We start from the raw sequence: 25,281 nt of genomic DNA, 5'->3' as shown, positions 1-25,281 counted from the left end.
CAAGTTCTCTCCTCACTACCTCTAAAGATTGCTCGCTACCCTCATCCTATTTCAAATGGAAAGACAGTCCTCACTTCTCTTTAAGGCTTAGATATTGTCCCACTGTGTCCTTGATATCATCCTCTTCTAGCTTCATTCAATCATCCTTTCTCTAATACCTTAAATCACTGCCTTATTAATCTATTCCCTTCTACCTTTAAATATGCGAAAGTGTGTCTCTAAAGAGAAAATAAACAGCTTGCTCCTCATCTCCTAGTTTACTTTTTTTCCTGCCAAGCATCACAAACAAGTGTTTAAAATCACTTCTTTTAGGGACACCTGGGTGGCTCAGTCGGTTAAGCGTCCAGCTCTTGATTTTGGCTCAGGTCATGATCTCGCTTCAGGCTCTGCACTGACAGCATGGAACCTGCTTGGGATTCTCTCTCTGCCTCTCCCCTGCTTGCACGTGCTCTTTCTCACGCACTCGAAATAAGTAAATAAAACATTTTAAGAAATCGTTTCTTTCCTCACTATACACAATTTCATCCTTATCAGTCAAGTTTCTGTTCTTCTCTTCTACTAAAATAGCACACCTGATGGGTCACCAATAAACTTGTAAGCTCTAAATCCAATTTTTTTAAGCTCAATTTTCTTGACCTTTCTATAACATCTGATATCAGTAAGTACCCCATTTTTAAGACATTTTTCTTCCTGACTTTTCACAACTTTGTATTACCTTGTTTCCATCTGAATTCTCCATTTTTCCCCTGGTTTCCCTCTTATTGCTGTCCCATATTCAATCCTTGGCTCCTTACCCCACCAGTTTCTCCCTTAGGAAACTAGGTTATTTGTTTAAACTGTAACAAGGTACAAATAATCCCCAAAACTAGTCTATCTAGGAGCTCTAGTGCCACACTTCCAACTGCCTGGTAAGCATAACCCCCTCGTAACATGATCTTATTGCTAGATTTATAGTACTCTTAAAGTACTCTTTGACCAAATTACTACCTTACCCTAGAACTGTCAATGGCTCACCCTTACCTATCAGACAATAATCAAAATCAAAAAAAGTATCTCCCAAACATGGGCCTTTTTGGTTTCCACAATTTCATCTATATCATTTCTTCCACTTGGAATGTCTTTTTTTGGTTCAGTTCTTGAGCTAGCTACAACCCATCAAGACTTAAAATCCTTTACCCTTTTGAAACGATCTCAGACTACTGTATTACAGAGGTGAACTCCTGTAATCTACACAAATTCTCATTTTGAGTAGCCATTTTGGTATTTATTATGTTTTGTTTTATGGCACCTCTTACATTAATTTGTCACATGATGTCTTATGCTCGTTAGGCTTCACCTCCTTCAGTGATTCTTTTTGTCTCCCACAATACTTTGCATAGTGTCTCTGCAAAGTCTTTGCTTAGTATTCAAATATTTGCTTAGTTGGTATTTACTAAAATTAAAATTATAAAGAAAAGTACACATTTCTTAGGGCCAAGTTTAGGCACCATTTTTAAGCAAAAAAAATTTTGTGTGCTAAAAAAAAGGGGGGGGGGGGAGGTGGTGCTATATTAGAATTTTTTTTGCTTCCTTTGAGAAATACCCTTGATCTGTAATACCTATACTATATGAAAACAAGTTGTAAAAATAACAACTGATGCTAAGGTAATGCTTCAGTAAGTGGTAAGATCAGCACAGCAGTACTTCAGCATTCTGAACATCAAGGCAGTTATGCCTGCTCCAAATAGCAAGCTGAAAGAGACCATGAAATGGGTACTGTATTCCTTCAATAATCTCCATACTTTCTAAACTTTCCTTTAGTCCCCTCTAGCCAGCTTCACTGGAACCACACTCCTGCCCAAAGACCTTCAACTCCTCTCTAACTAATGCTGATCCCCTCTCACATCCATATAGTTCTTCCTGCCTCTCCTCTCTGCAAAGCCTTTTATCCCAATGCCATGTCATGTAACCTCTGCTCTTCCATCAGCCAACTGTCCAGGGGGTAGTAGATCAGCTCACTCTCTCCTTTAATCCAGGCCTATTTATTCTCACATCTTCCACCTTGGTAGTAGCAAAGCCTGCCTCCCTGAATAGAGGAATGGGGATAAAAGAATGCTTCCTTGGGTTTTGTTTGTTTGTTTGTGGAGTTCTCCTTTCCTCTATCCAAAACAGCAGAATAAACACCACACAAAAGGAAGAACAAAGGGGTGAGCAGACCAGGATCTGACAAGAGGGCAGTATGATCTGTTACCCTGGGGTAGCCAGCTATGAGCAAGCAGGGTAAGCATCAGGGTCAGGACTCAATGGAAAAGGCTGGTATAGTGAACTGGTGGGGGAAGGAGAAGGGGCATGAGCCAGGGTCAGTACCAGGTTGGAGGGCAGATAGGGCCCTTGGTGAGGGAGAGATGTGATGGAAGCTAAGTGGTCAGAAGAGAAAGGAAGTTAAAAGAAGGGCTAATTGAGGAAACACAGTACTTACACCAATACTTTTTGAGAGAGAGGGAGCGTGCAAGTGGCCAAGCAGGGGGCGGGGGGCAGGGAGAGGAGGAAGGAGGGAGAGAGAGAGAGAAGCAGGGCTTGTGTTCACCAGATTCGGGACTCAAACTCACAAACTGTGAGATCATGATCTAAGCAGAAGTGGAGGCTTAACCGACTGAGCCACCCAGGAGCCCCACAATATTTCTTATGGCTAAACCTTCTCTTGCAGAATAGCTAGTAGGGGGGAAAAATGCCATTCTTCATTCTTTGAAGGACAGACAGATGGAGCAGAAAGAGGTAATAGATGTCAAGCTGTATGAAAGGTACCAAAGACTGAAAAAATAAATAAAACAGAAGGCAATTATATTTGACAATACCTACTGGTTATGAATTTACTGATAAGAAATCTGGCCCATTTTCAATTTGGACTTTAATTCAGAGAGAATTATACAAGATATGATTCATGTTTTGTTTACCAACCTGTGACTACAGGCAAGTGCTCTAAAGGCTGCCTAGAAAAAAGAAAGAGTACATGGAAGTTTGTAAAGGTTATTCAGGCAGGTGCAACCTAACCCCTCTTCTCTTCAGCTGTTTGCATAATGATGTAAAGATATAAAAAGATATGGAAGAAAATCATAGACATTTTGAACTATATCCTAGGTTACTACTTCATCACTCGTTTATTAAATGAGTATATGTTGGGGCGCCTGGGTGGCTCAGTCGATTAAGCAGCCAACTTTAGCTCAGGTCATGATCTCCCAGTCTGTGAGTTCAAACCCTGCGTTGGGCTCTGTGCTGAAAGCTCAGAGCCTAGAGCCTGCTTGCGACTCTGTGTCTCCCTCTCTCTCTGTCCCTCCCCTGCTTGCTCTCTGTCTCTGTCTCTCTCTCAAAAATAATAAACATTTAAAAAAATTATTTTAACAAATAAAAAAATAAAGAAGTATATGTTGTGTTCCCAACTCCTTGGTCATTTGAAGATTAAAGGGGGGAAGAAAAGGTACAGGCGCCTGGCTGGCTCAGTCAGTTGAGCATGCAACTCTTTTTTTTTCCCCCCCAATTCCGGAGGCTTTATTAAATGATTATTTCTTCAGTATGTCAGTTTTTTTGTTTATTTAGGGGCATGACATTGAGCCCAACTCAATCTTTTTTAACACTGTTTTTTTTACTACTGTTGTTGTTTAATTTAAATCCAAGTTAGTTAACATATAGTGTAATAATGACTTCAGGATTTCAGGATTAGAATTTAGTGATTCATCACTTACATATAACACCCAGTAGAGCATGCAACTCTTGATCTCGGCATTGTGAGTTGGAGCCCCAAGTTGGGGGTAGAGATTACTTTAAAAAAAAAAAAAAAAAAAGGCAGGGGGTATAAAAATAACTTCTTCAATCTACTCCCAACCCCAATATTCTCAGAATTTAAATTAAGCATCTTTGAAAAATAGTATAAGGTCAACTAGGAGAATACCTCACCTTAACTAAGAGAATGATCAGTCAAGTCTGTCCAGTTTGTTACACATTTTCACATTTAACAAAAGTCCAGTAAAATTTAAAACAAACTGTTCGAATTTTTTACTTTTCTGTGTGACTTAGGAAATAAGAAAGTAAATACCTGATATGAACACTGTATTATAAAGTCTCACATATTATTATTAAACAAGAAAGTTATGGTCAAAAGAAACAACTTCCAAGAAATTCTCTAGACTGCTGTTTTTATTTTTTTTTATTTTATTTTTTTTTAAATTTTTTAACGTTTATTTATTTTCGAGACAGGGAGAGACAGAGCATGAACAGGGGAGGGTCAGAGAGAGGGAGACACAGAATCTGAAACAGGCTCCAGGCTCTGAGCTGTCAGCACAGAGCCCGACGCGGGGCTAGAACTCACGGACCGCAAGATCATGACCTGAGCCGAAGTCGGCCGCCTAACCGACTGAGCCACCCAGGCGCCCCTAGACTGCTGTTTTTAAATGTATACCTTCTAGATCATAACGTGGGTAATCTGAAACTATGTTAATGGCATATTCTTTAAACAAGAAAGATTAGTTAAGACCACAGACAAAACTGAGAATCAATATGAAGATATGAAACCAAACCAAACGCAGGTGGAAGGCCAGGTGCATGCTAGAATAAATTGCATTCCCCCACTACCACAGTAGAACATGAATTTCTTAAAATGGGGATTCCATTTTTGTTCTGTTGTATTTCTAACACCTAGAACATAGAAAGCATTCCACAAATACTCATTAAATAAATGCTGAAAAAGTACAATCAAACTGAGTTATTTTCTCCAGGACATTTTTTTCTAACCTCCATTCTTGATCCATCCATCAAGCTACAGTCTTTTGCATTACTTTATCTTAAAGATAACATCTAGGTTCAATAAAACTATTCTAGACCCAGCAACGGCACTACTAGGTATTTACCCAAGGGAGACAGGTGTGCTGTTTCAAAGGGACATATGCACCCCAATGTTTATAGCAGCACTAACAATAGCCAAAGTATGGAATAAGCCCAAATGTCCATCAATGGATGAATGGATAAAGAAAATGTGGTATACACACACACACACACACACACACACACACACTGGAGTATTACTCAGCAATCAAAAAGAATGCAATCTTGCCATTTGCAACTACGTGGATGGAACTGGAGGGTATTATGCTAAGTGAAATTAGCCAGAGAAAAACAAAAATCATATGACTTCACTCATATGAGGACATCAAGAGACAAAACAGATGAACATAAGGGAAGGGAAACAAAAATAATACAAAAAACAGGGAGGAGGACAAAACATAAGAGACTCATAAATATGGAAAACAAACTGAGGGTTACTGGAAGGGTTATGGGAGGGGGGATGGGCTAAATGGGTAAGGGGCACTAAGGAATCTACTCCTGAAATCACTGTTGCACTATATGCTAATTTGGATGTAAATTTTAATAATAATTAAAAAATAAATGTATTTGTACCAAAAAAAAAACAAAAACAAAAATAAAAATTCCAAGATCCACAATTCCAATGGAGAAAAAAAAAAAGATAACATCTAGGTTCTTCAGAAGGAATATGTTATTTTATAAGTTCATAAAAAATTGTGCACTTTAATGGCTAAAACGGTGAATTTTATGTTATGTGTATTTTATCACAATTTAACAACAACAAAACCCTTTGAGGAATAAACCAAAGGAAACTATACAGATTGAAATGTAAAAGCTTCTATATACCTCTTCTCCCTCTCCTGGCTTTTTTGTCCCTAACTTTTTTAAAGTATGAAATATTTGACATATTGTAATTTACAATAGTTCCTTCTGTCAATCCTATAATGAGTTGAAATTAGCAGTAATGGAGGAAAAGGACTAGCAAACACAAGAAACCTGTGCTGTCCTAGAGATCATGAGTATCATTTTAGCATCTTCTCTGTCAGTAGGAAGGATCCACTGGAACTTCCCCCACATTAAGAAACTTCCTTTTATTTGGCAGAACAGGACTGTTGAAACAATGTTTCTCTGAAGTATCAGCAGTACAGAGAGAATTAACAAAACTGAGCAAAGTTCTGATCAAATGTAGTAATTTGTTTCTTCCATAAGAGGGTATGATCCCTTTTTTCCAGAAACTTCTCTGAACAGTGCATCATTTTCAAATGCAAAAATATGGCACAGACTTCAGATACAAATAATGCAGAGTCTAATAATGCAGGCAAATCATAATTACTGTGTAGACATTTTAGACATGACCTTTATAGTTTAGATCAATGAGGAAAAATTCTCTAAATTGCATTTTTTAATTTATATGATCAAGGGAAAAATATGTTCATATTAGCTAGTCAAAGTACAAGGGTCAGTTCAACCAACTGTGGCATAAACTGGCAAAGGTATGATAAACAACCTTAAAAAAAAAATCCTGTAGTAACTTGTGGAAGGTAACATTAACGCCCATGGGTTCACCACCTTCTGTAATGAACATAAGTCTTAATTTCTCTAAGGTTGCCTTTACTGTTGATGGCCCAACCAAGTGATAAATGTTACTGGGAGAAAGGTTCACAAGGCAAAACAGCAGCAAAGATTTAACAATTATTATTTCAGCTGTTGGCAAGCAACACTGAAAGCTGTAATGTATATTAATGTCTTTTTGCTGAGGTTGGTTTTGTGGGAGCAAGTAGCTCATGAATGAGCTTAGCTGACTTTCCAGCATTCACATCTTAAGGGCAACATTGTTCTCAACTCCTACATTAAGAGTCTAAAGGAAGGGATGCCTGACTGGCTCAGTCAGAAGAGCATGCAACTCTTGACCTTGGGGTGTCAGGGTCATGAGTTCAAGCCCCACAATGGTGTAGAGATTACTTAATAAAAACGTTTAAGAAAAGAGTCTAAAGGAGTCGTATATTTTTCAGTAATACTTCTCTGCATTTTACAGAGAACTTCAAATAACTACAATTGTATTTGCATTTTTAGAGTATCAAAGCTTGTTTGTAAGACTTAACTCTCCCACAAATTAACAGTTGGCCATGTATTTGATAATTTTGCCACATTCTTACAATTCAATGTACAGTAAAACAAGGCCTTTATAAAACTGTAAGTAGGGTCTAAAAAATTTAATCACAGAGTACAAGGTTGTATTATATCAAATTTGCATTATACAAGACCACACTATCATGGAATTGCACTATATTATAAACTTTTCTGATAACATTATGTTTTTAAAATTATAATCCTGGCTGATATTCAAAGCTATGGTGAAAGTTTGTCCTCCTGGGGAAAAACTATAGCTAAACTACAAGGACTCACTGAAAAACACTGGAAATACTCTACTATATACATAAACTATGGTAAAATCATGACAGCTATTAAAACAAGAAACAAAATCACTCATTCATTAAAAAAAAAAAAAAAAAAAGTGTATAGGACACTAAGAGCCAGGCACTCTGCTGGGAATAGAAAGATCAGACATAGTTCCTTCTCTCCAGAGTGCATGTAAATCCAAGCAGGGAGAATAATTAAACAATTACAAAATATGATATTATGACTGACAGAAGTACATATTGGTGCAAGTAACTCAGATGAAGTAAAACTAGAAAAAGCTTCCCTAAGTACATATAAGCTTAGACCCAAAAACCAAGGTTAGACTTGGGGTGGGGGGTAGGAAAGAAATGTTCCAGAAAGAAAGAATGGGAGGTGAGAACACAGATTCAAAATGAAAGGGAAAGAAGAAGAGACAGAGCAAGAGAGGGAGAGAGAGAGAGATGCAAGAGATACAGAGAACCTGATATAAGGTGATGAAGCTAAAAAGGTGAAGCAGGAACCAGATCACAAAGAATCTATTTTGCACTCATGCTAAGGCAAAAGAAAACAACTAGAAGGTTTTAAGCAGAAAAATGACCGTAAAATTTGCATATTAGCAATAATATAGCTGAAGTGAAGAATAAATTAGAGGGGCGCCTGGGTGGCTCTGTCAGTTAAGCGTCAACTTCGGTTCAGGTCATGATCTCACGGTTCATGAAATCAAGCCCTACATCCGGCTCTGTGCTGACAGCTTGGAGGCTGCTTGGGATTCACTCTCTCTCCCTCTTTCAAAAATAAATTTAAAAACTTAAAAAAAAAGTTCCAAAAAAAAAATTAGAGATGCCATGGGAGGCAGGAAGACAACTGGCTGCTGTTGCAGGTGTCTTGGATTAGAGATGATGGTGGTACGGAGCAGGATTGTGGTAACTGGTATGGAAAGAAAGAAGACTGGCCAGAGAAAGATTGGAAAGATAGATTAACAGGATCGGATCTGGTGACTGGTTGGATGGGGGGAGGAAGAGAGAGGGAGAAATCGTTTATTATTCCCAGATTCCTGGCAATTAGAGGGAATGATGGTACCAGCTAATCATTTCCCTTCTGCTGGAAATATTTACAAGATCCTAAAAATATTACAGTGCAAAAAAATGTTTTAGATATGATTCTGGCAAATATGACTTTTACCTCTTGAGCTATCTTCCACCTATTCTGCATAAAATATCAAAATAAGTCTGTATTCTACAAGCACACACCAACAGGGGAAAAAGGAAATTTAATTAGTAAAGAAACATGCTTAGTGTACAAAGAAGGCCAGCTTGAAATTAAAGTTTGCTATTCAAAGTGAATCTGCAAATTAAAATGGCAAGGACTGATGGTATCCCAAAACACAGACACAGTGTCTCAAAAGTTTCTTCCTTGAATGATCATATTACCAAAATAAACACAGGAATAGGTTTTTCATACAACTAGGACAGGCTTTTTTTCTCAAAAATTTTAAAAGTAGAATTTAACAGAATTTTGGCAAAGAATCTACATTAAAAAAGAGCACCACTCTTTGAAATCCAGTATCAAGAACAAAAGACAGCAGCTTTCAAAACCCATTCATTCAGAAATTTAGGTGCCCTAAACTTCTGTAAATAGATTAGCATAGGCCAAGCAGATTAGTCTCTTTTTAAATACTTTCGTTTTGTCTCTACAAAACTACATCCAATACTGTGAAAACGTGGTCTGCTCTAAGAGAAATTTCAAGAGCTACTCTTTCTCTTAAACATTGTATCACCTGTTAAACAAATCTCTTATTAAGTTGATATACCTATGTATTTATAATGTATATATTTACATGGGAGGTAACAAATTAGAAGATACACCTTCCAGTACTTGCAAAAATTTTTAATGCCATTCTATTCTTTCAAGGCAATTTTATATATCCCAAAATAAGAATTTCCTCACATTGAATGGATTCAATTAATCTATGAAATAAAAATTAGATGCTCCATTCTACAGGTACCTAGCAACCCCCTTAAATCAACTCCCAGGGACTTCTCCCACACACGATCTCATCAGTTATCTAGGGAGTCTGTGAGGGGTGGGTTATTCTCTTCACTTGCAAAACAGACAGAGCTTGAGTATCTATGGTGTCAAGGAAGGTGTCCAATTAACTGTACAAAAATGAATGAAAACTATTTGTTTTCTGAACTATCCTTGCTTCCTTTAGCCTAAGTGGTAGAAAGACCCAGTTCTCACGAAAACTTACTTTATCAACTCTAGTGAACGTGGTGATTCCTGACTGCTACCACAGGGACTATCCCCCTACTTACACGTCCAAAATCAAACCTCTAACAAAGTTTTCCCACCGTCCTATCAGACTTTCCTCCCATAGCCTTATGTCTTACTGGTTGGTCTGCAGGTTTCCTAGTCTTTCCTGTTGATAGGCAACATTATTTTAAAATAATTTAAGATCTGTGATAACTTTCACGCCTTAGTTAAGAAAGACGGTGCTAACAGAATAACTTGCCAAAGATTCCTGACGACTGAATGTTTGTTGAACAAAAGAATTATACCGTAAGAAAAAAAGCCCTCATAAAGAACATATCCCTAAAGCCACAAATAATTTCTAACACAATTAGAAGTTCATTTAGACAAGTAATTCAACGCTCCCAGACCTCGACAGTTATTACCAAGTTTTCCCATGAAATGGAGGTTAGGGATCTGCCTTAGAACACTAAGAGAGGTAACAGGCTCTAGAACTGAAAGAAGGAAGAGAAACCAGAGAAGAGAAGCATGGTGAGGAAAGAGAAACACTAGCTCTAACGTGGCACGGGGTCTATTCAACAAGAAAAAGACATTTTGAACCGATTTACGAGGAGTAACTCGAGCCCAAACCCTCGCAGACGCTGGGGCGAACTCCGAAGTCTGTGGAAGAAGGCGCCCGAGCCCAGTGACAATGGGAACCGACCCTATCTAGGAGTGGGGGCACCGAGAGGGGACCGTGCCTCGCCTGGGCCACCTTCCCGTCCGCTCGTCAGGAGCGAGACCCACCTGGAGACCGCCATGGCCGGGCGCCGGCGGTTCGGAGCTCCCGCGAGCTACGCGCCGCGCCGCCGAGGCGCTAGTTTCCAGAGAGCGGAGCGGCGCAGGCCCAGGCCGCGGTCAGAGGGGAGCGGCCGGTGCGGCGCGGGGTGTCCCGCCGCGGGCCCTGGAGCATCTGCCCCGCCGCCTGCCCGAACTCGTCCCCGCCGCGGCCAGGGAGCAAGGGTCTGAGGCGGCGGCGGAGGCGGCAGTCCTCCGACCCGCACGACTTCAAACCGGGGGCCCCCAGCCCCGCTCTTTGCTGACGCAGGCGTCGGCACGCCGGACTGAGCGTCAGCGCGCCGGAAGTGACGTCAGCTCACCGCCAGGGCCTTTGCTACGGAGGGTGAGGCCGAAGAGTGCGAGCAGTTTTTGCTTGGCGGCATGCGCCTGGGAGAAAACGTTTGTGGTCATCTGTTTGTCATTAGCGACGCAGGAAAGATAAATAAGGGTCCCCTTATTTCCTAGAAGGGAAAAAAGGCGATTTAGCCAAGGTTCTGGAAGTTCAAAAACTTGGTTTCTAATTCCTTTACTGCCCTCACCCTCATCCCACCAGATTGCTGGAGAACGCAGGATCCGAAAGACCTTGGGCATGATGCTCTGCTCCAGGTGGCGATGCCAGTGGGAGGGGTGAAAGTAATAAAGATCTGCAGTGGCACTTAGGACACGGCTCCGGTGTTTGCCATATTTGCCAGAAGTTCTGCGTAGCTATTGTAGGGAAGGTCTTCCGCCAACCATTTTGCCAAACCAAGTTTTTCTTCTTACCTGTTTATGTTGTAGGTACCATAATTTTCTCAACCAGAGGTAAAAATTTCCAGCCCTCTTTTTTTTTTTTTTTTTTTTTTTTTTTTTTTGCTAATGTGGCTATTCAGTCCCTTAGTTCGTTTTGATTTCAAACATTCTTCTGTCACTTAGTGCAGGTCCTTACCACCTTAAACTTGATTTTTATGATAGTGGCCAAAGTATTTCTCCAGCTTCTGTAGTCGAGCCCATCTTAGAGGCCACAAGCAGATGAATATTCAAAAACACTGCTTTTATCGTGTCACTGTATATAAAACTTGTCCATTGGCGTCTCATTACCTGAAGACTCTATGTCTCAACCCCTGAGTCTGGTTTTCATCTATAAAATGAAGCTAGTGAGTACTGTAGAAGGTTATGGAAATAAAATGAGGTCATGTATCTAGGGGAGCTTACAAGAAATTTGTAAACCACAAATTAGTATATTAAGGGGAAAGAAACTAACAAGTGCCTGCTATGTAGTAGGCATTTGGCATGCATTATCTCATAATTCCTAGGCCAACCCTGTAAAGTAAATTTTAATCTTGAATTTAGAGGTGAAGAAACTAACATTGGAAAGTTTAAATAATTTGCCCAAGATCCAAGTTAGTAATATTTACTGTTGTTCATTTATTCAACAAATATTTGCTTGGCACCTGCTCTGTGTCAGACACTTAACTAGGCACTGTTTGTACTGTTAGACAACATCTGATTAAGCTGATGTTCAAGTATCTTCACATTTCATGGTATTTTCACACCTGCCTTCTCAATGTATTTCCCACCACTGAAACTGACAAGCAGGTACCTACTTAACTGATTACGCACTACATTCATTTATTCAGCCAAAATTTAGTATCTACCACTTGCTGACCTCTACTAGAGACTGAAGCTTCAAAAGAAACCAAAACAGACAGGGTGCCCACTCTGGTTGAACTTACACCCTAACGGAAATAAAAAGAGCAAACAGGTAAACAAGAAAACATCATGTTTACGGGGCGCCTGGGTGGCTCAGTCGGTTAAGCATATGACTTCAGCTCAGGTCATGATCTCACAGTTCATGAGTTTGAGTCCTGCATCGGGCTCTGTGCTGACAGCTCAGAGCCTGGAGCCTGCTTCAAATTCTATGTCTCTCTCTTGCTCTGCTCCTCCCCAGCTCATGCCCTGTCTCTCTCTCTCCTTCAAAAATAAATAAAAACATTAAAAAAAAAAAAGAAAACATCATGTTTATATTCCATGTAAAACCAAATGCTGGGGTAAATTAGACTCTAGGATGATTAGACTCTAGACTGGGTAATAAAGGAAAAACTAGGAGGCACCTAACCTGAGGCATGAATGGCGGGAGGGAGCCAGCTGTGTAAAGATCCGGGGAGACTTTCAGGTAGAGGATACACCTAGTGTAAAAGCCAAGGAGAAGTCTACTGTGTTGGGAAACAAACTGGGAGAGATAGAAAGGGGCCATCGTAAGGAATTTGAATTTCACTCTAGATGCAGTAGAAAGTCGCAGGAGAGTTTTAACATGTGCATAAAATGATCTGATATATATTTTAAAAATATGACTCTGTGATAATCCAAGAGGTGAGTAGCTATATAGTTCTAAATGACATTTAGAAGAGAGGAAATGACTAATATCATGGGTTTGTAAGGGATGGTGTAATAATCAAATATATTGATGTCAGACTGACTTGATTTTAAATCCTTCCTCACCACACTTAACAGCTGTGTGTCCAAGGGAGCCATGTAACCTTTCTTAGCTTCAATTCTTTCATCTGTGAAATGGGGATAATAATAGGACCTCTTAGGGTGGTAGTGAGGATTAAATGAGATAATGAATAAAATGCATTTAGCCAAGTGACTGCCACAGTAAGCACGCAAAAATATTATTAATGACATTGATTATTCTTCTTGTTAACTATGTGACCTTGAGCAAGAGACTTAACTTCTATGTCTCCGTGTCATCATCTGTGAAATGGGGATGATCATTATACTGGTCCACAACACATATCTGAAATCTCTGTCAGGTGGTTTTCTGAATTTAAAGGTTTTTTTAAGATTTAGATTTAGATTTTAGGTTCTGATTGGATTTAGTAATCCAATGCATATACCTTGTATTATGTCATACCCCAACAGCTCCTAGGGCAGCACCCTATAATCAAATACATTTATAGCTCTGCAGCAAAATGTATGAATAGCCATATTAACAGGAATAAATCAAAGACTGTAAATAGCTCTATGCCAGGTCAGGTCAGGTTTTGCTGCCAAATGAATTTTTTTAAGTATGGTTTTTAGATCCTTTTCAGTTTCAGAATTGTAAATAATGGATTATGAACCTGTACTCTGTAAAGTTATGGTAAGGATTAAATGAGTGATACATGATACACTTAAAAAATATTAAGTGCTAAATAAATATTAGCTCTTATTTTTTACCAGCAGAAAGGTGGTTTCAAAAATCAATGGAAAAAGAACAAACTATTGAACAAAGAATGATGGAAAATTGGCTCTCCATGTGCAGGGAAAAATCAAATCCCTACTTCATACCATATCCCAAAAGAAATCTCAGATGGATTAAAGTTTTAAAAGTGAAAAACTTCTACTAAAAGTAGAAAAAGTTCTATACTAGGGGTGCCCGGCTGGCTCAGTTGGTAGAGCACGTGACTCTTGATCTCAGGGTTGTGAGTTTAAGCCCCAGGTTGGCTGTAGAACTTACTTTACAAAAAAAATAGGGGCATCTGGGTGGCTCAGTCAGTTAAGTGCCGGACTTCGGCTCAGGTCATGATCTCATGGTTCGTGGACTTGAGCCCCGTGTCAGGCTCTGTGCCGACAGCTCAGAGCCTGGAGCCTGCTTCGGTTTCTCTCTCTCTCTCTCTCTCTCTCTCTCTGCCCCTCCCCCACTTGTGCGCGCGTGCACGCTCTCTCTCTCTCTCTGTCTCTCTCTCAAAAATAAATAAACATTAAAAAAATTTTTCTTAATAAAATAGGGTTGCCTGGGTGGCTCAGTCGGTTAAGCGTCCAACTCTGTTTTGGCTCAGGTCATGATCTCATGGTTCGTGAGTTGGAGCCCCACATCAGGCTCTGTGCTGATAGTGCAGAGCCTGCTTGGGATTCTCTCCCTCTCTCTGTGCCCCTCCCCTGCACGTATGCTCGCTCGCTCTCTCTCTCAAAATAAATGGATAAACTTTAAAAATTTTCAATTTCAAGATCCTCAACCTCCGTGTGCATGTTTTCCTCCACCTGTTTATCTCGACCATAGGCATGCATATGGACCTATGGTTGGAGTATTATTCTGGTTCTCCTTTTATACCTCCTTTCACAATTGCCTTTCTCTCAGTTGACTAAAGAAAGGCATAGTTATCATCTATTTCAAATCTCATTTGAGATTTTATATAATATTTACTACATGTACATTTTTATATATTTTTATTTATTCTTATTATTTTTAGTTTTTTCCATACCCAATGTGGGGATTGAACTTAACACCCTGAAATCAAGAGTCACATGCTCTACAGACTGAGCCAGCCAGGGACCCCCTAAATTTTTGTTTTTAAAATTTAAGCATGAGGCAACACTATGTAGTCCTAATAACTTTGATGTGAAAGTCTAGTTAATTTAACTGGATAATCTACACTTTTCTATTCATATCAAACTCCCTTTGATCACATGAGAAGGAAAGATAAAGTTAGTGGATGTATCATTCCACAATCTTCCCAGCATCCCCTGCAGTTATAGTGGCCACATGACATAGTTCTGGCCAATGAGATATAAGTCCGCTAAGAATTAGTGGGAAGACTTTCTTCTTTCTTGAGACAAACATTACCTCTTACTCCTTTGTTTTCCTGGATGTATGATGCCTGGAGGTGAAGCAGCCTTCGTTCCAGCTCTCTCAGAAAAGGTTGTCTCAGAAGCTGACTCTATTCTCATCCTCTGGGTAGTCTAAGGATAATTCCATTCCCTTTGCCAACGGTTAGTTTAGTTATGGGTGTGTGACCTAATTCTGCACACTTTGTTGTGAAGTTTGCTGTCAGCTTCTAAGAAAGTCCTGTTTTTAAAAAAGAGACTCATGGAAACCAATTTTCCCCCCACCCCACCCTGTCCCCTTTCCTTGTGTGTTTTGCTTTCGTAATATACAAGTTTTATGGTTTAGTGAGTTCAAGTTTACCTATTTTTTCCTCAATGGTAAATATGATAAGAGATGCATTAAGGAATCCTTTCCTATCCCAAGATCAAATATTCTTCAATATAATTTCCTGATAGTTTTAGAGTTCTGTTTTTCTTTTCTTTTTATTTAAAAACATTTTTTTTAAAATTTTTCAACGTTTATTTATTTTTGGGACAGAGAGAGACAGAGCATGAACGGGGGAGGGGCAGAGAGAGAGGGAGACACAGAATCGGAAACAGGCTCCAGGCTCTGAGCTGTCGGCCCAGAGCCTGACGCGGGGCTCGAACTCACAGACCGCGAGATCGTGACCTGGCTGAAGTCGGACGCTTAACCGACTGCGCCACCCAGGCGCCCCTAAAAACATTTTTAATGTTTATTTATTTATTTTGAGAGAGAGAGAGAGAGAGCATGAGCAGGGGAAGGGCAGAGAGAGCGGGAGAGACAGAATCCCAAGCAGGCTTCACACCATAAGCACAGAGCCTGATGTGGGGCTCAAACTCATGAACCATGAGATCATGACCTGAGTGGGAACCAAGAGCCAGGGGCTTAATCAACTGAGCCACCCAGGTGCCCTTGAAATTGCATTTTTTTAAAAATCTACTTAAGCCTATACATTTCTTGAAAAGTTTTTAGGTATCCTCAGTGGTACATATACTCTAGTTCAAAGACCACTGCTCTAAGGAAGCATTCTTGTACACAAGAAGATCTCTACAAGGGTGTTTACTGCATCATTGTTTATCATCTAGAACCTGGAAATGATTTAAATATCCATCAGTAGAGTGGTGGATAAATTAAATGTAATATAGCCATATAGTGACATGCCAACAGCAGCAATTAAATAAATTAACTAGATCTACATATGCCAATATGGATGAAGCTTGGGATGCCTGGGTGGCTCAGTCAGTTAAGCGTCTGACTTTCGATCTCAGCTCAAGTGAAGATTTCACAGTTTGTGAGATTGAGCCCCATGTTGGGTTCTGCTGTGACAGCGCAGAGCCTGATTGGGATTCTCTCCCTCTCTCTCTGCCGCTCCCCTGCTCTCTCTCTCAAAAATAGATAAATAAACATAAAAAAAAATAGATGAAGCTCAAAACCATAAGTAAAAAAAAGCAAGATATGGAACAATATGTACGATATCATAAAATTTCTATAAATTCTAAAAACTATACTTACAAAGCAATAGTATTTATATTTTTAATTATGAATTCTTTTAAACACACAGAAAAATATAGAGAATAAAATCCACCCATGTACTTATCCTCCGGGTTTAACATGTATTAATATTTTACCATATTTGTTTCAGATAAATTTCAAGAAATTAAAGATGTGGGGCGCCTGGGTGGCTCAGTCAGTTAAGCGTCTGACTTCAGCTCAGGTCATGACCTCACACTCTGTGAGTTCGAGCCCCGCGTCGGGCTCTGTGAGGACAGCTCAGAGCCTGGAGCCTGCTTCAGATTCTGTGTCTCCCCCTCTCTCTGCCCCTCCCCTGCTCATGCTCTGTCTCTCTCTGTCTCAAAAATAAATAAAAACATTTTAAATATTAAAAAAAAAAAGATGTAATCAAGGTCTTTTACTCCTCTCTAATCCCATTCTCCTCCCTACCTTCTCAAAAATAACTGTTAGGAAGTTTGTGTGTATACTTCTTGTCCATGTTTTTATCGTTTTGCTATATATATGTGTGTATCCATAAACAATAAGAAGTGTCATTTATAAGCTCATTTTTAATTAACCGATTAATTAACATTATGTTTCTAAGATCTAGTCCATTATACAAAAAGCCATAATTTATTCATTTCTCTACTGACTGATACTTAGGTTTTTCCAATTTTGCATTATTATAAATAAAGCTGCAATGAATATATTTGACATGAACTTTACATATATGTGCGTAAACATAAAAAGTTATTACAAGTGGATTGAAAGAATACACCCCAACTTATGATAAAAATTCTGGGCATAGGGTGGGAGGAAAATGGGATTCGATAGGGATAATGAAAATATAAGAGTTACGTAACATTTTTTTCTTTAAAAAACATGGAACACATATACAACAAGACATTAATATATGTTAATTCTTAATTGTAGGGATATAATTTTGAATTTTTTTTCTACTTTTACAATTGTTTTAAAATATTTCAAAAATACAGAAATGTTGAAAAAAATTATGCAGTGAACACCCATATACCTACCACCTAGATTCCACAGTTAACATTTTACTATATTTGCTTTATAACATAACTATCTACTCCTCATGTCTTTCTATTCATATCATCCAGATTTTTTTTTATACATTTAAAAACAAGTTGCCAGCATCAGTACATTTTATCCCTAAATACAAAACATGGATATCATTAACTTAGGTGGAATAATTGTTTACAGGTTTGGGTTCTTTTTTACGCAAACCTGACATGTAATAAAATATATAAATCTTAGGTGTTACCTACACCTCTACCAAAATATAATATGTTGCCCTAGAAATATATAACCCCTAGAAAGTTCCTTTATATCCCTTCATGGCTAACACAAGCCATCATTCATCCCCCAGAGGCAGCTCTGTTCTGATTTTTTCCCCACCATTGATTAGTTTTGTTTGCTCTTGAATTTCATATAGATGCAATCATACATTTTGTATCTGTCTTTTGTTGTCTGGCTTCATTTGATCAACACTACGTTTTTGTTTTTGTTTTTTTAATTTTTTTTTAACGTTTATTATTTTTGAGACAGAGAATGAACGGGGGAGGGGCAGAGAGAGAGGGAGACACAGAATCGGAAGCAGGCTCCAGGCTCTGAGCCGTCAGCCCAGAGCCCGACGCAGGGCTCCAGCTCCTGGACCGCGAGATCGTGACCTGAGCTGAAGTCGGACGCTTAACCAACTGAGCCACCCCGGTGCCCCAACACTACGGTTTTAAGATTAATCTCAAAATTGTTGCATGCTGTAGCAGTTCATTCCTTTTCACAAACAGATAATAAACAGATTTCTTATTACAATTTGTTTATCCACTCACTTGTTGATGGATAATTAGTTTGTTTCCACTTCGAGTCTATTACAATGAATAAAGTACTATGAACATTCTTTTACCTGTCTTTTTGTGGTCATACGTTTTCATTTACTTTGGGTAGATATCTAGAAGTAGAATGGTTGGATCATAAAGTATTTAACTTTATAAGAAAATGTCAAGCAGTTTTCTAACGTGATTGTACCACTTTATACTCCAACCAGCAATGTGTGAGAGTTCAAGCAATCAACTTTTTGCCTTGAACACTGTATTAGGTACAAAAGAACTAAAAAAATCATCCTTGTCTAAAAACTTTACAATATAGTTTGCAAGATTAGGCAAATACAGATAAAACAAACGAAATTTGAATATTCAACTGTGCAAAGGTGATTTTACATACAGAAAGAATTATGTGGTCTTTTTTTTTTTTCCCTCCCAGAAATATTATGTGGTCTTAAGATGCCCGCAGCACCTGGCTGGCTCAGTTGATAGAGCATGCAACTCTTGATCTCCACTCGCAGTCATGAGTTTGAAGTTCCACGTTGGGTGTAGAGATTACTTTAAAAAGGAAAGAAAACAGGGTACCTGGGTGACTCAGTTGTCTGGGCGTCTGACTCGGGCTTGGGTCATGATCTCACAGTTCGTGAGTTTGAGCCCCGCGTCGGGCTTTGTGCTGACAGCTCGGAGCCTGGAGCCTGCTTTGGATTCTGTGTCTCCCTGTCTCTCTGTTCCTCTCCCACTTGCACTCTGTCTCTCTGTCTCTCTCTCAAAAACAAAGATTTTTTAAAAAATTAAAAAGGAAAGAAAAAAAAACAAAATGCAGGAGGCCTATCACCTCAGAAATTTATTGAGTCAGGTGCTGCAGCTAACCTCTAGGAGAAGGGAAGGAGGTATCCCATAGACTGTTCCTTATGGTAATAAATTTCCTTCGTACAGTTCACAGGGCAGGACTAAGCAGCTAATCACTGAAATTATCAAGAAATTCATCCCATTCTAAACTATTAGGTAGCCTAGTATGAATCCAAACAGCCCTATTGGATCATTGATGCGAACAAGATCATTTTTAAAATCAATATTAAGACACATATTTCATGTTTTCTTACATATGTCACACCACGATATTTTAAATAGTGTCTTCCCTTGGACTACATCAAAATTTAAAACTTTTGTGCATCAAGAGACACTATCCACAGAGTGAAAGGCAACCTATAGAATGGGAGAAAATATTGTAAGTCATATATCCATAGGAGGTTAATATCTAGGAGCGCCCACCTGGCTCGGTTGGTGGAGTATGTAACTCTTGATCTTGAGGTTGTGGGTTTGAGCACCATGTTGGTTGTAGAGACTGCTTAAAAATAAAATCTTTAAAAATATTTTGAAAAAGAGGTTATCATCTAGATATATAAAGAACTCCTACAACTCAAAGACAACAACAAAAATAACCTGATTAAAAAATGGGCAAAGGACTTCAAGAGGTCCAGGTTCTGCTGAGGTCATGATCTCACGGTTCATGGGTTCAAGCTCGTCATCTGGCTCAGTGCTGGCAGCAGGGAGTCTGCTTGGGATTCTCTCTCTCTGCCCTCCTTCTGCTCTCTCTCTCTCTCAAAAATAAATAAACTTAAAAAAAACCCACAATGAGATGTCAATTCACACCTATTAGGATGGCTATTATAATAACAAAACCAAGCAAGCAAGCAAACAATAAAATAACAAACATTGACAAGGATTTGGAGAAATTGGAACACTTGTGCACTGTTACAGGGATTGTAAAATGGTGCACCCATTATGGGAGCAGTATGGGGTTTCCTCAAAAAGTTAAAAATAAAATTACCATATGATCCATTCATTCCACTCCGGGTATATTCCCAAAAGAATTGAAGGCAGGAATTCAAACAGATATTTGTGCAGCCATGTTCAGAGAAGCATCATTCACAAGAGCCAAAAGGTGGAAGAAACTCAAGAGCCCATCAATAGACGAATGGACAAACGAGATGTGGTGTATACAGTGAAGTATTACTCCACCTTAAATAAGAAGGACATTCTGACAAATGCTATAGCAAGGAATAACCTTGAAGACATTATACGAAGTGAAGTAAGCCAGTCATAAAAGGACAGATACTATCTAATTCCACTTACAGGAGGTACCCAGAATAGTCAAATTCCTAGAAATAGAAAGTTGAATGCCCCTTGCCAGGAGGTGAAGGAAGGCAGGCATGAGGAGTTACTGTGTAATGGGTACATTTGGAAGACAAGAAAATGTTCCGGAGATGGAGGGCGCTGATGGTTGCACAACAGTGTGAATGTACTTGTGCTGCTGAACTGTGCACTGAAAGATGTTTAAAATGGTAAATTTTGTGATATGTATATTTTACCACAGTTAATAAAAAGTAACTTGTAGTAAGACATTACCCCTCTCTGACGTGGCAGAGCACATCTGTGTATCCTTTTTCCTCGGGGAACAATATTTCTGACAATGCCTCTGGAATCTCTCTCTTAAGGATTAGGACTTTTCAAATTAATCAACTTTTTCATTGTAATTAGTACAGAATGTCACAAGATGTCACTCTTTAGCTGAGAAACGATTCCAATTCCGTTCAGTAGCCGATCAGAAGTAATGCCAGAGCAACAGACAAGTCTGTAACTCTCCTTAGCGGTGCTTTACTCTACAAACATGGTTTGCTGGGAAAGAGAGAAGTTTCCATCTTTGAAGTACATAAATATGCTACTCTTGTTTATGAAACTTACATTAATATTTGTTAACTGCATAGGTACTAATTGCTTTTCATTAAACATCGAATTGATGTAACAAAGACATAACTGACTTTGAAAGTGATAATGTAATACAAAACTGAAATGTAAAGGTTATTGATCGCTGAAAGCTTGTGGCTTTATCGCTAAATGATGTGTGACCTTGGGTAAGTCATTTAATCTGTCTGATCTCACCAGAGATAAAAATTTCCATTCTTAGATCAGTATAGACTACTATATATTTAATATATACTAACATATATTTAAATTCATTCTTCTAATTCTGAAATATTTTGGTTTTTATAAGTGATCAAATTATAACAGTTCAAATACAATACCAAAAAGGAGTTCAGTCATAGAAAATACTGTCTGCAGTAAAACACTAGGAAATATAATGAGACTTCTTGACATCGTGGGTAATTATTTTAGGAAAATACTCACATGTATAGAACAATTATAAAGTGTTACAAACTCTTGAAATGAAAAAACACATTTGTTACTGAGAACACTTTTTTAAAGATGAAATATTTTAAGCTTTGCTTAAATATAAAATTTTCAAGATTCAAGAATACATTAACTCTTAAAGATGACAGCATGTGAATTGGTAATATTACCTTGTAACTATAATCCAAATAAGTTATTTTTTTAACTTCTAATTTTTGCAAGCAGTTTTATAATTGATTTATAATACTTAAAAATAATCAAAAGCCCAAATGCCCATCCCTGGGTGAACTGCAGGACACTATGGTATATTAATAAACTAGGATACATTTTTATTTGTACATTTTGTTATTTTTATTCAGATTACATTATTAGGATAAGAAACACTACGGAAGTGCTCGGTGAAAATACAGAACTCAGAATGATATGAAGAGAATGCAATGCCTGGTTTAGAACACGGACAGTTGTTTTGTTTCTAACATGAAATTTTTTATTAACTCTTAAAATTTAGATCTGTTTAACTTTATGTTCGGATGGTTAAACATGTAAAAGGAAAGAAAAGAATGACTTGTTAAAATTTGCATGATTATTTTAAACATGGGAAGCTAAACACAAGATGTATATTTCATGCCACAGTGTCACTTCTATCATACATTTGGGGTGTGTATGTATGTGTGTGATGGTGGGAAATCTCCCAGTGTGAGAGAAGTCTGGGAGGGGCACAGTGGGGGGAGGCCCCTCCTGTCCCATTCATAACACGTTCATTCACTGGGAGCCGGCTAAGACCGACTAATCTCTCACGCAGTCATTCCCTCTACCCTAATAAAGATCCACCACCTCTCCTAGAACTCGGTAAGTCCAAAGTGCAGTCAAAATGCATGTTTCCCGGAAATAATCTGAAACGTTTTTGTAGATAGTTTACTGGAGGGTGAAGAAGGGAGGGGGTGGAAGCGGCAATTTTCAGGCATCGCTTTCTTTTCGTCTTCGCGCAGGGTTTCAAAAAGATTTAAAACGATTTTTCAGACAGTAAGCAATTTTCTCAGAGGGCCTCTCTCAGGCTGCTGTGGGAAGGGGAATTCGTAGATGTGTTTGCAGCAGCGGTCTCTGCTTCTGTGCCCAGGTCCGAGGGACGCTGCTCTCCTGGCCCTGCCATCACTGAAGCGCCCAGGCGTCCCGGAAGATCCGACCTGAGCGCAGACCCCGCGGACCATGAGTCCTCGGAGGCAGCGAGCGTCGGTCCCGCTGCTGCTGCTGCTGCCGCTGCTGCTGCTGCTGGGCGGCTGCCTCCTCGTGGCCGCCCGGAGAGACAAGGGGGCGGCAGGCAGCGCGGCCCAGCCGGCCCCGGGTCCCGCGGGCGGCTCCTCCGGCCGCTTCGTCAGCCCCGAGCGGCACGCGTGCAGCTGGCAGCTCCTGCTGCCCGGCCCGGGGCCCGCGGCGGGCAGCGAGCTGGCGCTGCGCTGCCAGGACCCGGACGGGGCGCGCCACCAGTGCGCCTACCGCGGGGAGCCGGAGCGCTGCGCCGCCTACGCCGCCCGCGGCGCGCACTACTGGAAGCAGGTGCTGGGCGGGCTGCGCAAGAAGCGGCGGCCGTGCCAGGACCCCGCTCCGCTCAAGGCTCGCGTGTGCGCGGGCAAGAAGGGCCACGGCGCTGAGCTGCGCCTGGTGCCCCACGCGTCCTCACCCGCGCGCCCCACTGCGGCGGGCTTCCCCCCGGATCCCAAGCCCCGCGCCAGGAGCCGGGGGCGCCTCCGGGAGCCCGCGCCCGGCCCCTCCGGAGGGGCCCGACTTCCCGCCGGCGCGTCTCCCAGAGGGAAGCCGTCTGAGACCAACGGCGGCAAGAGGAAGGCGGCCTCGGACCCAGACCAGGAGCGACCCCTGGGGACCGGGCCCGATCCCGACGGGCTGGACGAGAACGCGAAGCTCACGGAGACCTACTGTGCTGAGAAGTGGCACTCCCTCTGCAACTTCTTTGTCAATTTCTGGAATGGCTGAGGCTGCCCGCCTGGGGAGGAACCTGGGTGGGGGGAGGTACGCAGCCGGGGAGGAGAAGTTAAGGGCATCTTAGGCCAGGAGATAAGGGATGGAGAGTGGGGAGGAGTCCAGGTTCTAGAATGGGGCGAGGGGGTGGGAGGGCGTGGGCCTTGGGATGAGAGTGTAAGGGGTATGGAGAATCTCTGAGACAGCAGAGACGTTAAACATTTTTGAAGAGTCTCAACCCTGATTAAGAGCAGAAAAAATAGTGGAAACAGAAGTAGGCATACCTTAAATGTGCAAAAACTGTAGACTGGGGAGAGAGACAGGAGTATAGAGGGAGGCTGGAAAAAACTAACGGGGGAAAAGTGAGGAGAGTGATGTAAATCTCATGTGGGAATCAGGATACAACATGTACTGTTTAACACATTTGTATTAAAATGTAATCAGGATCTATTGATACCCTGAGCCAGGTTGAATTGTTTAGTGACTTCTCACCCAATCAGCTGACGAGATTCCCAACTCTTTTTTTTCTCCTTTTGGAATTAGTATGAACTTGGGTACTGCTTCGTGTCATAGATGACCTCTATTGGGATAGAAGCCATTCAGAGGTCAAAATTGCCTCCAATGAAAAGATTTTCAGGATGGTTGCCCTTGAATTCTTTTAGAAGTGTTACTTTTAAGCAGAGGGATGCCTTATGTTCTGAAATTTTCCCATTAATCTTCTAAATTCAGAGGTGGATTGTAGTGCTCCAGTAGGTTTAAAAAAAGGATCCTCTTTACAATTGACCATATATTTTTTTAAAAAGCTGAAATTAAGTATATATCTCAGAGTCATTTGGACCAGTATGGAAGTTGTATCTGTTTCATGTAATTAACTGTTAACATATTTCATTTTAAGTAAGATGCGATGATAACTTTGCGCATGTTAGGTGCTCAATAAAGACTGTATGGATAACTTGAAAGAGCTGGCAGGGCAATGGAAATTCTGACTGCATTTGATATAGTTCTGAGTGTAGCTTGAAGTAAGTTCCCAAACATCTCTTGAATGGTAAGGAAAAGACAAGAAGTCTGCATAAAGCAGGAGTGTCAAACTGGCAAACCTTGGGTTGTATCATTGTTCTTTTGGCCTGCATGTGGTTCTCTCAGTTTTCCTCTCTTCTTCCTCCCTCTCAATTTGGAGGTGTTGCCAGCATTTAAAAATTAAATAATTTCATATAAAAATTAAGATTTCTGAATTCTCTTGAAAAATCAGATCTATACATGTTTTGATCTACCTTCCAACAAGGCAACCATTTGGCTGACACTGAATATTGGCTGCCCATTGTAGTTCAGGCATGTTGTGTAGAGTTTTCTGCTGTGCCTAGAAATCTTATCTGTAAACTTTATTCATTCATATTACAGGCCTGAGCCCATGGGACTTTTAAGCCACTGCTAGATATAAGGTTACCTTTTTCTGACCTTCTGTTCTTCTCACACCCACTCCTTTAAAACAGTGGTAAATGCAACAATCTTACAGATACCGAACATCTCCTGAACTTTCTTTGACCAGCCTCTAAGAAATGTTAGCTATGTCTCACCTTTCTGTACCTTCTTGTATTCACACAATTGGCAAAACATTCGGACTGCACATGGTTTCAGGCCAGCTTTATGAGGCCACATTCTGAGTAATGTTGACCATTAGATAAAATTCATCTTGGCCGTGGAAAGGAAGTTCAGAGTAGTTAGAGACCACTCCCTTAAGACTGGGGCCAGGGGGCGCCTGGGTGGCTCAGTCGGTTAAGTGTCCGACTTCCGCTCAGGTCATGATCTCGCGGTCCGTGAGTTCGAGCCCCGCGTCGGGCTCTGTGCTGACGGCTCAGAGCCTGGAGCCTGTTTCAGATTCTGTGTCTCCCT

General features: G+C 40.3%; 2 protein-coding genes across 3 annotated transcripts in view; one reads left to right on the top strand and one right to left on the bottom strand.

The window, feature by feature from the left end:
* Positions 1-10,587, bottom strand: part of BTAF1 (B-TFIID TATA-box binding protein associated factor 1) — a 122,425-nt gene extending 111,838 nt beyond the window's left edge. For both annotated transcript variants that reach the window (XM_011287417.4, XM_019813536.3), the window contains exon 1: positions 10,270-10,587. In XM_011287417.4, coding sequence (XP_011285719.1) covers positions 10,270-10,283 — 14 coding nt within the window. In that variant the 5' untranslated portion in view covers positions 10,284-10,587. The remainder of the gene's footprint in view (positions 1-10,269) is intronic.
* An 11,585-nt stretch (positions 10,588-22,172) lies between these two features.
* On the top strand, positions 22,173-24,613 carry FGFBP3 (fibroblast growth factor binding protein 3). Its single transcript, XM_023240723.2, has 2 exons — positions 22,173-22,266; positions 22,535-24,613. Exon 2 carries the CDS (start codon positions 22,624-22,626, stop codon positions 23,404-23,406), a length of 783 nt encoding a protein of 260 aa, XP_023096491.1. The 5' UTR covers positions 22,173-22,266; positions 22,535-22,623; the 3' UTR covers positions 23,407-24,613.
* The last annotated feature ends 668 nt before the right edge of the window (positions 24,614-25,281 follow it).

The sequence above is a fragment of the Felis catus genome, chromosome D2 (genome assembly GCF_018350175.1).
Source record: "Felis catus isolate Fca126 chromosome D2, F.catus_Fca126_mat1.0, whole genome shotgun sequence".
Lineage (NCBI taxonomy): Eukaryota > Metazoa > Chordata > Mammalia > Carnivora > Felidae > Felis > Felis catus.
Note: the sequence above shows the minus strand (reverse complement) of the source record. Positions and strands in the feature narration are given on the sequence as shown.

Excerpts from the sequence above, each read along its gene's own strand:
- FGFBP3 (XM_023240723.2), top strand. The coding sequence starts at position 22,624 with ATGAGTCCTCGGAGGCAGCGAGCGTCGGTCCCGCTGCTGCTGCTGCTG.